Consider the following 16,259-nt stretch of genomic DNA (forward strand, 5'->3'; position numbering starts at 1 on the left):
TGGACGTTCTGCTTTCTCATTTTTTCTTGTTACTGCGTCTCTCATAACCTCTTTGCATCTATCACTTAAAAGATAGTGAGAAATCATATTTCTTTATAGGACTTATTATATGGGCTCAAGCCCTTTTGGGCTTACTATTCATTGGACTTCCTCCACATCGGAGTAAACCCAGATAACACTCATCACTTACATAAGAAGAAGGGAGTGGAATCTAATTTGCCAACTTATCCTAATCAAGTTGATTACAATAATTAATCAATGCCAAAACCATGATCACTAAAGTGCTTCTTGTGGTTCCAATTGGGATCACGGGGTGGGTTGTCGCATTTATTGTGAACATCAATTGAGGATGATGCATGACTGGTAATTTACTAGTTTCTTCAAATTAATCCTGATAACAAGTTTAGAGCAAGCAAGATAGAAATGCTAGAACAAGTCACCTTCACATTTCATTTTTGATTTCGTGATGTAACGTGGATTCTTTCTCAACAAGCATATAGTAATGTAAATAGGCCTATGAAAACAGAAGATGACGCTAGAACGAGTTGCCTTCACATTTCATTTTTGGGGAAAATAGTTAATTTTCTTATATTTGGTAATATGTTGAAAAGCACATAAAACTCTATCTTAAGATAGAAAGTGAAGAAGTTACGAAACGTTTGTGGTTAGAGACTCGTTATGCTTGAAAAAGGATTTTTTTCTATTCAAAACAGGACATTTATTTTCTAATTTTATGTGCATTTATTTCTTTTGATCATATATGTTTTTCCATTGACTAAAATGTGAAAGTTCGGCTAATTGATTTATGAAAATTTCTCCCGATGAAACAAACCCACACATAGTAAATCCCTAATTGAGACTTGCGCATTAAAAAAAAAAAAATCTCATAGTTTTTCTCTCTAATCTAATCGTTCTTCTAAGATATGATTATTGAAAAATAATTAGGATTAGAGAAAACCCATTAATCATAAGGGCGATTCCTCTATGACCTTGAAACCACAAAGATATATTTACTCTGGAAATCAGAAGATACACCGACATTCCCATTAATAGCTTCACATTGCATTTAACCAAGAAGAAACATAATCTTGATGGTATTAAATTATTAATAGTGAGTTACACAGGGAAATGTGAAATGCTTTGTTGGATATTGGAATATTGCCCACTTGGCACTTTGCCAAGGGATTGTTGTGGACCAATCCTTACAATCTCACCACTGCTGCCTTCGATGATAATTAATAGGAATAAGGAACGCCAATGCACGGATAATCACCATTTACCAAGAACGGATACATTGACAAAGTCTGTATCGATTGATGTAAATATTTGTTTTTGTTATCTTATGTATAATATTATTTCTCCCTTGCGAAAATTCACGTCAACACCAGCATTTAGAAGAAAACAACGAACGATGGCCTTAGACTCGGAAATTGCGCGAGCAGTAAATGGAAACGAACATGGGCCTTGGACTCGGAAATTGCGCGAGCAGTAAATGGAAACGAACATGGCCTTAGACTCGGACATTGCGCGAGCACTAAATGGATCGGGCCACGAGATCTTCTGGATCCAATCAAATGATGTCTAGAGCTGTCAATTCAATGCCGAAGTCCTCGTTTCTTCTCTCTACTATTCACATGCATCTATGGCAATTCGCTTACTAAAGCTACCACGGTCCTGCTTGAGTTTCTACTAGCTATAGCTTATCTGGAAATGAGAGGTGGAGGATACCTGTGTTTGGCAACTATGCAGCTCCTTAAGCTACTTTAGTTAGTGATTAAATCTAACTAAATTTCCTAAAACACCCACATGCTCATGGGTTTTGCAATTCTTGCGTTAATTTTGGGGTACATATTAAATAACATGGCAAACTACTTAGAGGTTCGTTCAGATTCCACATTGATAGTGAGCGGATTCGGATAGAATTAGATCATTTTATCTCAAATTTTGAGTCCCTTGATTGCGATTTGCTACTATGGTTATCTGTTTATGCCTCACCAAAGTTGCATCTTTCCATGTACACAGCTGATTTACGTTTGCTAATTCACCAGATCTTGTTCGAGGACAGGATAGAGGAAAAAGCCAAATTTTATTTTGTTTGATCAGTTAGGTTGGAGCAGGTATTTTATTAACGTATTAGATAGATCATTGAAAAATTTTGTAAGGAAGCCCTAAAGTTGACTTCAGTAGCACAAAGTGGTAATATCTTCCAACCTTTTTTTGGTGGCTCAAAACCTCTATTTGATAAAAGGGGTACATAAAGAATACAAACATGGGGTTTTTGTGACCAACGAAGATAATAATTCTAATAGGAGTAGAATGGAAATTGCAATGTCAAACTTGATTTTATTTGAGAGCCAAATCAGAATTGAATTCAAGCATTTGTAGTTTTACGAGGAGACTAGCTCTTTGGGGCAAGCTTAGCCTTGATCATCTCGACCTCTTTAGCATCAATTTGGAACGCCTTGGCCAACACATTGTTGGGCACTGTGGGCTTGGCTGCGAATAGTGCGGTTGCGATGGTTAGAGTCCCTGGTGATTGACTATTGAATGCCGCAATGACGGCCGCGGGGGCACGCTTGACGTTCATTTGGAAGTGGACCAAACCTTTAGGGAACACAAAGATCTCGCCTGCCTTGATGGTCTTTGCAACGAGGACGTTAGCTGCTATGAATCCAACATATAGCTCCCCATAGAGCACAAACACTATCTCAGTGGCTCGTGGGTGGGTGTGGGGTGGGTTGAGGCCGAAAGGAGCATAGTCGATGCGAGATAGGGACACGCCAAGAGTGTTGAGGCCTGGGATCTCTTGGACATTGGCCGCAGTCACTAGAGAGCCTAAGGTGTTGTTGGTGACTCCAGGTTTGGCCAGCCCATCGAAGAAGAAGTCTGTTACGTTGAAAGCCGCTTTGCACGGGAATCCATTGACTTTCACTTCTGTGCATCACAAATTATGAATCATAAAATGCCTTAAACGTGGATATTATCTGATCTGTGAGAGAAACTTATAAGCCCTATACTAACTTCAAAAACAGTTTGGCTAATGAAGCAAGAAAGAGTAGCGTTACAGAGTCCTTGTCATGGAGAAGTATAGGAGAAAAAAAGCCATGTACATGTCAGAATCAATGTCTAGGGTTTATCGATACTTGTCTGGAGTTGTCGGTAGTTTAAGAAGAAGACTATAAGAAATGCGCATAGACAAGCATATATGCTCTTACTGGAAGCAAGATCGGCGACACAGACATCTTGGAGCATGTCGGGATCAGCAGAAACAACGCCCAGAAAGACGGCGAAGCTCATCATTGTAACAACAGCGGCCACCATTCTTGGACCGATCTCCATTGTTAATGGTGTGCAAAAGGAAAGTGAAGAAGAAGGCTTGAACGGGCAAATGATATCTTCTTTTTAGCTAGGAGGGGAAGTATTTATAAGGGAGAAATAGCACATATCGGGTGTTGACTTTTGAATGCAACTATAAGTTCAAATTGCAATTGCCTTCTCAAACTCAAATAATTAACTACTGAGGCTTGCTTTGATTGCCACCCTTCCTATATGGGAAGGGGAAGGTAGGGGGTTTGAATCCCCACCTTCTCAAAAGAGATGGAGATATGGACGATTTAATTTTAGGTGTGTATTTCTATTTTCCACACCCTATAAGGAAGTGGGGCAAAATTTTGAGAATGAGATTTAGAATAGACTTAGAGTAGGACCCAAAAAAAAAAAAAAAAGAACTCGAATAATCTATTACCAATTAATTGGAAAGGAGAAAAATAGCTTAAATTTTCTTTAATTATTAAACTCAGCAAAACTATGAGAATGAACTTATGTAATAATGTCTAGCTCCTCTGTCATTTTTATGTTTTCTATTGATAGAAAAGAAGAAGGAGCTCGAAACTTGAAAGGTGGAATGACATGCCAAACTTTTTTGTAAGGCTCATTTTAACAAGTCAGAAATTTTCTCAACAAGCCCGTTCTTTCATGAATCTTCTATTGCTACCAAAACCTTATTTCGTGCTATTTTCGACCCCGTCTTTTCTTATGCAAAGTTAGTTTACAATTATGAAGTGATTTTGTAAATTTCTCATAGTGCCTAAATATAGTAATACTCATCTCGAATGCCCACTTACACATTAGTATATCATTTAAGAAATCAAGTCCACAAACTATTTGCTATCACTATCACCACTCTGTCTATATATACATACACATATCAAAATTCAATTATGACTCTAGATATGCTTCGAGTTGCAACAAAATCATGGTTGCTTTTATGTGCATCTCTAAATTCATTACTTACAGAAAATACACATCTTAGTTTGGCACGACCTAAAAAAAAAAGGCTTCTGCACATGGAACCTACTAGGGCATATGCCATATGCTTTGTAGCTGTTTGATGGAACACATGCTATTTGCACGTCTTAAAAGTCGTTTGTTTACGTTTATATAATAATAAATGAGGGTATCTCAATCTTTTAAGAGCTGTCAGCATCTTTGAAATTTTCATTCATTCTTCAATAATTAAGGGTCCGTTCGTTTTGTTGAAAATGGGTCATTTCTGGAAAATATTTTCTATAAGTCATTTTCCAGGAAAATGACAATATTTTTTAGTGTTCGGCTAAAATTCGAAAATGTTTCGGAAAATATTTTCTGGTATTTGGTAAAGAAAATATTTTCTAAGACTTCATCACTTAAGCATATATCACTTACGGACCTATATATCCATCAAATATGAACTTGTCTTTAAATCCAGGCAAATTTGCTTCATATCTTTGTTTCCTCATTGTCGCCAAATGTTCATATACTCTAAAAAATGTTTGTATGGATTTAAAAAGAAGCAAAAGAGAAAAGAAGCAAAGCATGTACATGCCTTTACTAAATTTGGGAAAGCCTCTAAGGACAGCTCTAGAATCTTATAGTTAGAGACAATTAGATATGGCATATCTAAATGAACCTAGCACAATAACATAACAAGTTTAGGGTTTTGGCTAGGGGTGTGCAACCCGACCGGATATACCCGGTTCCTGGACTGGCCCACCCGGAGAATAGGGTCGGGAACCGGTTTAAACCGGTTTGGAAACAGGTTCAGAGTGATTACCCACTTGAAAAGTGGTTTTTGGACCGGTTTTGGAACCAGTTCCCAGACTGAGTTTGTAAGTAGAGGTCCAAAACCCTTTTTTCCCCTCAATTTTTATTCTTACTCTCGCAATCACATGACGTTTTTCCTCTTGGCTCTTTCAAACATGCACGGTGCTCCTCATTTGTCATTCCTCTTCCTCACTTGCTTCCCTCCCTCACCGACTCCCTCTCGCACCATCCGATGGACGGACCGTGTTCATCACATGGATTGGCTTGCCTAATTTCTCTTTTGTAGGAGGAGTTATGCTTGCATAAATGAGTAGCTCCATGTAGTAGTTGTGGGGATAAGACTAATATTAGGCTCATGTTTGTTGCTAATTCTTTATCTTATGATTTTATTTATTATAATTAGCCTTGTGGATCCTTAATTTTTCGTTTAGTCAAAAATTTTATGTGTCTATTTATTACAAGTGCTTAATGTTTCAATACAAATTATGAAGATTACGTTATTTTCTCGCGTATTAATATAAAATTCGAAGTCGTATAGGATATCGAGAGATTACAAAACAAGTTCCAGTGGAAATAGGGTTGACCCTGGAACTGGATCGGAAAAACAGGATAGGTCGGGTACAGGGTCCAATACAAACAAGGTCGGGTATAGGGTCCAGAAAAGAGGAACTGGTTATAACAAGGTCAGGTACAGGGTTCAGGTTTAGACCCTACCCATCACCGAACCGATCACCCCTAATTTTGGCAGGTCATTCATTTATAAAATCATCTATCTACTTAGCATTTTGGCCCTCGTTGACTTTCGATCTCCTTATCTAATTGGTTGTATTTCTACTCCATTTTTGGTGTTTGGCAGCATGCAAGTTATCGATGTCGGAATGCAACCTCCCCCCTTCGCATCTTTTAAAATTGTTACAAGTCCACCAATTGGTCCCCCTATATTTAAAAATTGGGTTATGAATTTGTTAAGATATTTCTTGAGTTTGAGTCCAATACAAAAATCTGAATATTCTGAATTGGATATTTTACAGGACCAATACACGATGCATAAATTGCGTCCGTGTTGAAATCGCGGTCAAAAACAGAATTTAGATTATGTTTGAAATTTACGGAAGTGATCCACACAAATATTCAAGTCGGTCAAGGAGGAAAGAAAGTCCAATTCTTGGACTCGTTGCTCGAACCACACGGGATATCTTCTCCCCGTATTGATGTCGGCAAAAGCCATAAGCAAAAAAGGAAAGTCAACTGCAGACTTAGTGTTTGACTCGGCGTGAACTTCTCTCAACTTTTGTTTTACGTGTTAGACTCTGCTTTAAGAAGAAACTTAACCATGGACGCATAAATATGAATTGTTCTGTTCGAATAGGCAGCTCCGGCCGTTGTTGATGCATGCAATAGTGAAGCGCCGTTTCTGAGTACTTGAGCGGTGGGCTATCTTCGTGGGTTTGTTCGTAAATTATATCCAAAAAGATACAAGTATTCAGGCCAATTAAATCTCGCGAGTCCAAGACTTTTAATTCTTTCATGAGATTTAGAATTATTTCGCGAGGAATTGTAGGACTAAACACTGTGTGAGTTGTTAGATATAATTGAGGCTTGGAAAACACTAAGAATGTTTGAGTGGCTTTAGTGTGTAATCTCTTTATATTATCCAAAATTTGTACCGTTGCAAAATTAGGTTATTGTAATGAAATTATCGATATACCTTGGGATAGTTGTTTAAAAGCTCTAAATTTATTGTACAGTGGCCTCTCCAATTCTAAATTTTTTAATTCAATCTCAAACTTTTTGATGATTTTTCAATATACTCATTACGATCAATTTTACTTAGCAATTGTTTGCATATTGCCATTTTTTATTTATTTTTCTATTAATTTTTATTTCTCTTTCTTAGCAACGCCTTAATGATACCAACTCTTATATTATTTTACTTTTTGAATTTGAAAGACTTACAAACTTTCTTCCATTTAAATTACTAATTATTTGAGTTATTTACCAACGTTTATTTAATTTTTTAAGTTCATCGGCTTTTGTTTGTCTTTCTTACAAACACCTTATACATATCAACTTTTAAATGAATTTATCAACTTTTATCCGTGTGATTGTCTGAGTTGCTCCCAATGTTGATTTATATATTTTTCGTAAATTTGCCAACTTTTCTATGGAGTTTTCAATTTTTATTCATCTTACTTACCAACTAGTTAGGAATTACCAACCTTAATTAAATTTATTACCAAATTTTCTTCGATTTAGTTACAGGCTAATTTTACATTACCAAATCTTATTTGAGTTAGTAGTTGATGAGTTGTTTTTCATATTACCAATTTCTCTTATAGACCAATGTTTTTCTTATCTGTTACATAGCTTCGTTGGTTTCTTGCCATTGCTTTAAATTTATCAACTATTATATGAAATTACCAATATTTATTTGAGTGACCTACGAACTTTTCCCCAAATAAGTTATCTGCTAACATTTTTATTTTATTTTAATTTACTAACTTTTCTATTGAGGTACCACTTTCATTTGTCTAGCCTACCAACTTACCTTTAGTTATTAGGGTGAATATCATGAAAAACATTTTACTGTTTATTACCTTTTAATTTACCTTTCTTACCAATTGCTTACAATTTATCATCTGTTATATGAATATTAGAAATATGTATCATTTACTAAGTCATAAATTTTACAAAGTCATACTACATATATATTCTTATGAAAAAATTACTAAAATGATTTGCAATTTTTTTTTTTGAGACGCAGAAATAAATATGATTTCTTAAAGTTTGGACTAGAGTATTAGTTTAATCACCTTCCTTATGAATCGGTTATCAAATTGAGCTCTCGAGCTCATATTGGTCAAAATTTATTTATTTTAGTTAGGCAATCGATCACTCTCTGTGACTGTTATTTTTGCCTTGCATAGAGTGGGAGAAATAATATGACTAAAAAAGCATTAAAAGAAAACACAAGACGCCCACAAAAAATTGAATTAGTTGGACTCTGGAGCGCTGGCACTCCTCTTGATTTAGAAAAAAAAGGGCACGAAAAAGAAGTCGAAAACAATTCAACTTCGGTGAAACGGTGCCCAACTTTTAATTCTGAATAAAAACTCTGTCGCTACACATTATATGATGACATAAATTTGAGATAGGTTTTAACTTTTACTTCAAATCTAAATCAACTTACCATTAGTTATTAAGGTTAATACATAAAAACCTCAAAATATGCCCACCGTGATACAAATATCCCAAATATTTTCCATGTCATAAAAAAATCCGAATTTATATTAGTATGATGAATATATCTTTGGATGGAACTGAACTATATGGTATATATGTCATTTATATATATAAATTTGATTTTTGTGACAAAAAATAATTGAGTGTATTTGTCACCTAGTGAGCAAATTTAGGTTTTTTGATGACAAAAGAATATTCGAGATATTTATATTACAATAGGCAAAATTTGGGGTATGAATTTTCTCGAGGGTTGCCGACGTAATTCTCGAATTGAGTTTTCAGTTCGGCCAACATTTGGCATGCAAAACGTCCGAACGATAATGCGCAAATTTGAGTTGTGCTGTGTTCTTTGTAGCTCTCATAAACCTAAAATAGGACCCATCGAGCTGGTTTTCCCTCGACGCACTCATCGAAATGAAACTAATTCAATTGCTCCTTTTAGAAACTGCAAGAGCTCCTCACCTTTTCTCGAGGGGTAAAACCATCGTGCACATTTTGTCAGAAAAGCCTGACGGGCTTTATAAAACCCTCTGCAAATACTCCTCTTCTTCATCCTCCAAGATCACGCACAGCCTCAGCGAAATCAGAAACTCATCTTCAGATCAGATCTTACAGAAGAAAGATATATCAAACAAAAGGGAAGATGGAGAGGAGAAAGTTGCTCCTCCGGAAGCTATGCGAACCCAACCTGAGGGCCAACTTGGAAGACCGAACCGACTGTGACTTCGAAGAAGGAGGGCCGTGAAGATTGAAGCGAACGTCAGTGTGAACGTGAATGCGATGAAGCTTGCTAAGATCGAAGAGAAGTTCGCTGTTGAGGAAGAAGTCAAGGCCAAAGTTGGATGTGATGCTTCCTCCTTTAGCAAGTGACATGTTTTATGGGATGGCATATGGTATACATGCCACGGAGCAGGATTAGGGGCATAATCATATGTTATTGTTGGGCTTATTGGATTGGACTGATCTTGTTGGGCCTTATTTGATTTTATGCAATAAACCGATCGATCATCTTGTTTTGCAACATAATCTTTGAAGATTGAGATTTCTTCGACTTGATTAATCTAAAAGTCTCTATACATAATTTTTTTTGTGAGGTCATAGAATTCATTTACACTCTCCTCTTCAAAACATATAAATTAATAGATAAATTTCATATGTTCACTTCTTACAAAACAAAAAGTTGTTCAAGTTATTACTAGTATGTCATAGACTAATATGAACAAAATTATTGGTCTTCAAATAAGCCGGATCTCTTCTCGTCACTAAGGTGTGAGCAAAACCCCCAGGAACCTGAAAGCTTGGATCGATCTAGTTTGACTTTTGGGCCCAAATAGGCTCAGGTTGGGATTTCGGTCTTGGCTTCAAAATAGAAGTATTTTATTAATATAAAATATAAAAGTATAAAGAATATATTTTCTGAACACTTTAATAAAGTCATAAATAATTTAAAAGATAGTATTAAAATAAAATGAGTGGAAAATGGTGCGTCCACAGTGGTTGGATTATAAAAAGTGGCAACAAAAGATAGAAAGAATAAAGGTGAAGTTTTTGGGCCAAAAACAGCCTCAAACGCCAATGCAAGCAGGTTTTAAGTAGCAAGTTACTAAAATTGCCTTTATTTCAAATTTAATAGCAAATGTTATCTAGCAAATGTTATCTAGCAAAGTTACATAATTATTTCAACCTTATTCGACGGATAATTAGCTTGAAACTTGCACTCCATAAATTGTTTGCAAAATTACCTTGTCTTTATTAAGAACCCTAAGATTTGTTATATAATTTTTAAAGTCCAAGACAAATTTAATTATAACCGAATATTTTCAGCAATAGACAATATTTGAAGCACAATTTCTCAGTATATGATTGCTAGGTTTTAAATTTTATTATAATTGATCTTAACTGTATTTCAATCAATGTTGCGGTTATGTACATTTTCTAGTTGAAGATCTGCAATACACAAGATTTGGATAAATTATGGAGAAGTAGAGATAATAACTGAAAATGAAGTCACAGATCGGTTGGGGTGAAATTTAAAGTCTGAAAATCTATTCTAGCCAACGATTCCAAATATTTTTAGCCTAGATAGGCTGAGGCGGCTTTTCGAGCTTTATTGTCTATATTTTGGGGGGACTAGGCCTTTGGCCTTTGCACTGTGTAGCTTGAAAATCGCTAATCTCAATTGTGTCTTTTATATTTTTATTTTATGTTCTTATTGTTTTAGAATTTCATTAGAGATATTTTTCAATTATATATGAAAAGAATGAAATTTCACAAGTGAACACATCAATTTTCTGACAAAGAAAATTAATTTCAATTTTATAGAAATTCACTACCTTTCGGGCCTAGCCAGACCCAAACCCCAAAAGCCCAGCATAAATGTAGATGGGCTAGATAGTCCCTTTTGGGTCCAAGCTTTTTTTGGGCCCAAAAATTCCTGGTCTGAAAGTTTGGGTCATTGACATCTAAATTTTGGCTAAATATTTATGATACAAATTGCATAGAAAATTAGGGGTCAATTTGGCCTTAACAAAAACATTTTTCTTTTCACGGTATTAATATCATTTGCTTTTACTAAGTTTTATCATTCTATTTTATTTTCCTTTTTTTACCCTATTTTAGGATAAATTAATTGTATTTTTAAAAAGAAAAGGAAAAAGGGGCCCAGGAGGACTGGGCTTAGGGACTAGGGCCCAACTTTTTTTACCCAGCCCGGCCTGCGTGCCTTTCTTCTTCCTTCTTCCTTCTTCCTCCCTTCTTCCTCTGCAACCCACGCGCAGGAGACCTAGGCGTAGGAGCGAGGGTAGACCCACAACTGAGAAGGCAATTGAGCACGAGGAGGCGGCCTAGCTAGAGCCGCCTCGACTGATGGAACGCCGGTTTGAGTAGATGCCAAAAGAGACACCAAGAGAGAGATCGGAGGAGCGAGCTCGACGACTTCGGCTGAGAGACGTCGGGGGCGGCCTAAGAGTGAGCGAACCCGAGAGGGAAGGGAGAAAGTGAGATCGGTGAGAGAGGTACAGGTCTGAGCGAGCAAGAGAGGGAGCTCGAAGAGAGATCTGTGCGAGAGAAGCTTGAGATCCGAGAGAAGGGAGCTCGAGCAGAGACCAAGAGCGAGTGGTGAGGTGAAGTCGCCGGTCGCCGGCACGCCTTGCTCCCGTCGAAGCTGCGGTAGGTCCCCGTTTTTGTTGAGTTGGGGTCGGTTTCCCGAGGATCCCGGCTCGGGAACGAGCGAGGCGGACGGCGCAGCCCGATCTATCGAGCTCGTCCGCCGTCCGACGTCTTCGAGCCAGGTAGGGAACGCCGTCAACACCCCCTTCTGTCCCTTCGTTCTCTATTTCGGGCTTGCCGGACCGGGCTGCCGTTGCCCGATCCGAGCGATTTCCGACCCTAATTATGTGTGCTTGAATCCGAACTCGTTCTTCTCGTTTCTAAACCCCTGTCCGCCGATGCACCATACGTGTTTGACGAAATGCCCGAGCGAGACACGCGCCGCTGCTCTTATTTTTTCTGTCACAGTTGCTTGTTGAGGTGGCAGCGGTGGCCGGTGGCGTCAGTCCGGTAACTGGCGGCGGTCCGTAAATGCGTGCGACCGCAGCGAAGGCTGCTCCGGCCTAGATTTCGTTCTGGAGTGGTCTTCGGCGAAGAGCACCACCCGTGAAGGAGCCGATCGTGTAAAACGAAAAAAAAAATCAAATAAAGGGTAATATAAAAAAAGAAAAAAAGAAGAAGAGAAGAGACAAGAGAGTTTCCTTCACTGTTATGTAGATGTGTGAAAATGGGTCAATGACCCATTTGTGAACTCATTTCTAGTTAAATGGGTCGTTAATGAGTAAGTGTTATTTCCCAAACACTCATAATGGGTTTTAAAAATAAAGAGGCTGGGATATATGGGTCTTGAATGGATATGCTCTATGACCTATGTAAGATCCATTTATCATCCCATTAAAAAAATCTATTTATAGAGAGACTTTATCTTATTTATTTAACTTTACAATTTTTTAAATAAAAATTGAAATTATAATTTTTTTTATTTTTATTTCTTCTTCCTTCGGTCGCCAGCACGGCGATGGTTGATAACCGGGCGAGCCTCAAGGCTCATTAGCGTTGGGCAAGGCTCGAGCCTTGCCGGATCTAGCAAGGGGTGAGCTTGAGCTCGCTCGGCCGTGAGCCTCGAGCTTGCCGATCTAGCAAGGTGGAGGCCTCGCCAGGCGTCCGACGAGGTTCGAGCCTCGCCGAGATCCGACAAGGGGCGAGGTTGAGCTCGCTTGATGCGGGCGAGCCTGGAGCTTGCTAGATCGGTGAGGCGGAGGCCTCATTGACGCTCGATGAGGCTCGAGGCTGACTGATATGGCGAGCTCGAGGCTCACCGATGTTGGGCGAGGCTCGAGCCACATTAGATTTGGCAAGGGCGAGCTCGAGCTCGCCTGACATTGGTGAGCCTCAAGCTCACTAGATCTAGCGAGGCGGAGGCCTCGCCGGTGTCGAGTGAGGCTCGAGCGAGCTCGTCGAATCTGGCGAGCTTGAAGCTCGCCCGTGGCCGACCAAAGAAGAAGAATAACAAAAAAAAAAAAGAAAAAGAAAAGAAAAAGAAAAATTATATTTAAAATTTATAAAAATTGTCCATTAAATTTGTGTTATATAAAACTATTTTAGCAATACCATTTTTTTAAATATATATAAGAAATAAGCTTTTTAAGTTTAATTAAATGGGTCGGGTATGGGTCGGGTATGAGTTGGGTTGGGTATGGGTTGGAAAATTTACATTATATATGTGTCGTAAATGGGTTAATGAGTCGATTTGGGTTGGAATGGACCATTAATGATCCGACCCACCGTTTGACACCTCTACTCTTATGCTATTCTTACATGTGCAGAGGGGAGAGTAGGACAAAACAAGAGAGAGAGACCCAAAAAAAAAAAAAAAAAGTAGAAAAATCAAAAGGGAGAAAAAAATGGAATAAGATAAAAAGTGGGCTATATGGTCAATGAGGCCTTAAAAGTAGTGAGATAGGAGAGCAAGAAAAAACCAAAGTGAAAATGACAAAAGATAGATATATAAAAACAAAAAAAAAAAAAAGAAAATAGAGAACATGGGGAGACCCACGTTGGTTGGCCGGATCCAAATTGGGCCAGTGTCCGCGTCTGACTGAATGGGTCAATTTATATTTTTAAAAAATATTACAAAATAAAAACCTAAAAAAAAAATTTTTTAGGGAAAGGCCTAAATTTAGTTTTGAGTGTTTTTTCTCTTTAAAAAATGCATGAAAAATCTTTCAAAATTTTTAAAATTAGGGAAAGGCCTAGGGTGTGCAACAGAACCGCCCAAACCGGGAACCGGCCGGACCGGACCGGACCGGCCGGTTTTGGGCGGTTCCCACGGTCGGCGGTCCGGTTCCCGGTTCCTAATCTTGGAACCGGTGGCGGTCGTCCGGTTCCCGGTTCCAAGGTGGGAACTGGACCGAACCGGACCGACCGGACCGAACCAAAATTTTTATTTATAATTTATATACATAGAATTAATAAAATATATAAACATGATAACTTATTGTAACCAAAATTACAATTTGATGTAGCAACCTCTTATGTGGCCAATAGACCATTAAAACCCTTTTGTTACTCTTTTATTTATAGAAAAATTTAATTTCATCTTCTACTCAATGTGGGATTAACGCAAAACATGCCAAACCCAATTGATCTTACTATGTATGTGTGCAAAGATCCATTTCGGATGAATCAAGAAAGGGCGAATTTAGCTCGACGGCTATTGGCCAATTCAAGTGCCGAATACAGCTCTTTGCCAGGTCCAATGAAGCATTTCCGGATCACCCAACAAGCAAAAGAGCCGAGCAAAGGAAACAAAAAAGACAACTTCCAAAACCTCATATTCAAGTCCTGAAAACAAGAATGTCGGTTCTGCAGTGACCATATCCAACAGAAAACACGCCACTGAAATTGCAACAATCGATCTATATGCTTATCAACCCCAATCTCATGTTTAAAGCTCTTCAACCTGCAACTAGCTTGATGTTTATAAATCACCAAAATGCTAAGGCTAACATATTCGAGTTCAGTTGCAATTGAAACACAACTTCACCTATTAACGTACAGAGCTACATGACTTGTAAAACTCAAGGACACGAGATTGCCTGCCAATAACACCAAAGAGAAGCACAGAACTAGCAAGAGACTCCAGCAACTACGAACTTACAGAAATGTGAAAAAAGATAAGCCAATTCAATTTTGCCACTATTAACAATTTCAGCAGAGATGGGTAAGCAATCATGAATGATGACCAACAGAGTACGAACGATTTAAAATGGAAAGGATAATTGCCAAACGAATTCGACGCAGAAATTGACCACCGCAAACACTAACTTCTCATTAAAGTATTCATGTCGTGACTTCGATTCAAAACCAAATCAAAAGCCCTAACCCTAAAGCGCCATAACCATCCACAATGATACTCGATTCAACAACAAGTGCATCGAAGTGAAACACCCCCCAAACGCAATTAACTACTAAAGCCATAGAGTCCCGCCCTGCCTCTTGAGGGCGTAGATGACGTCCATGGCGGTCAATCTTTAGTGCAAAAAGTAGAGCCGATTTTGTTGGACCGGACCGGACCGGACCGGACTGGAATCGATGGTCCGGTCCGGTTCCCGGTCCTAGGACCAAACGGTCCGGTCCACGGTTCGCAATTTTGGGAACCGGTGCTCCCGGTCCGGTTCCCGGTTCCAAGGTGGAACCGGACCGAACCGGGAACCGATCACCCTCGAAAGGCCTAAAAATGTTTTCTTTGAGTATCTTTTTTAAGGCATAAAAAATAAATAAAAATAAAATTGATATTTAAATAAGATTAGATACCGGAAGGGCATCGGTGATTGACTAGTGTAATCAAGTCCTCGATTATAGTTTCTCTAATTGCGTAGTAATGAAGTATTTTTCTTGATATTTCATTTAGGATTTTAATCAATCCATCCCAAATCGATTAGTGGTGACTCTTATTTGAAATTGACTTGTAAGTTAAAAACTCGAATCATAAGTCATGAATTAATGAGTTTGGGAGAGCTCGGGTTAAGCCCAACACTTAGTGAGGCATTAGCCTCCGCATGTGCACGCACATAAGGATGCCTAAAATGGAGGTCGTGACAACTTGACGATTCCATTAAGGACTATCTTTTGTGGACTTAGGGCTTTTTATCTTGTTTAAATGCTTTGCTAACTTGGTTTTTTTTGTTTTGTTTGTAGGTTAGTAACTTAAAGATCAATTTTAATTTTGTTAAAATAAAATGTTTTGTGATTATAAACTGCTATGTATATTTTAATGTATTATAATGAAAAGTGATACACCCAACTTGATAGCCGAACCTTAGCCGTTAGGGAATATTTTAGGATGGTGTTAAGAAAGATACGGCTTTAAACGCGAGATTGTGATGTGGAGATTAACGCGAGATTGTGATGTAGAGATTGCTTTTTCTCTTCCTCGAATTTCTTTAGGTAAAACCGGGGTGAAGAGGATATGATGCCAATGTGAGATCGAGCCATGTGTACCATGTACATGTTTATGTGCTCGCCATTTTCTTTAAAAGAAAAGTGATTTCTTTACCATTTTTTACTTAGTCTAATTTACTTAGTCTATTTACTTTATTGGCCCATGGCAATTTATGTTAGTTTTTTGGGTCTCAGTTTATATGTGATGGGAAGAGACAATATCTAGTTTATTCTCGCCCCCAAGTAGAGCTTTTCAGATGGTGAGGTTAGTTGGACCAATTTGCCCAAAAGTGCGTGAAAGCCAAAATTGGTCATCTTCTATCGTTGTTCCAAATCCTTATTCATAGTGAAGTCCTACAAGCAATAGCACATTTTGGTGCCCTAGGACATCCACTTTTATGTTCGGTAGGTTCGAGCTAATCCCAACTCTCGAAGAATACAAC

At 38.2% G+C, this 16,259-nt stretch overlaps 1 protein-coding gene across 1 annotated transcript; it reads right to left on the reverse strand.

The window, feature by feature from the left end:
• Window positions 1-2,398: 2,398 nt before the first annotated feature.
• LOC104426458 (germin-like protein 5-1) lies at window positions 2,399-3,321 on the reverse strand. Its single transcript, XM_010039524.2, has 2 exons — window positions 3,216-3,321; window positions 2,399-2,934 (listed from the first exon to the last, which is right to left on the reverse strand). The coding sequence occupies exons 1-2, from the start codon at window positions 3,319-3,321 to the stop codon at window positions 2,399-2,401; spliced, it is 642 nt and encodes a 213-aa protein (XP_010037826.2).
• Window positions 3,322-16,259: the final 12,938 nt, after the last annotated feature.

This window comes from Eucalyptus grandis, chromosome 2, assembly GCF_016545825.1.
Source record: "Eucalyptus grandis isolate ANBG69807.140 chromosome 2, ASM1654582v1, whole genome shotgun sequence".
NCBI classification, from domain to species: Eukaryota; Viridiplantae; Streptophyta; class Magnoliopsida; order Myrtales; family Myrtaceae; genus Eucalyptus; species Eucalyptus grandis.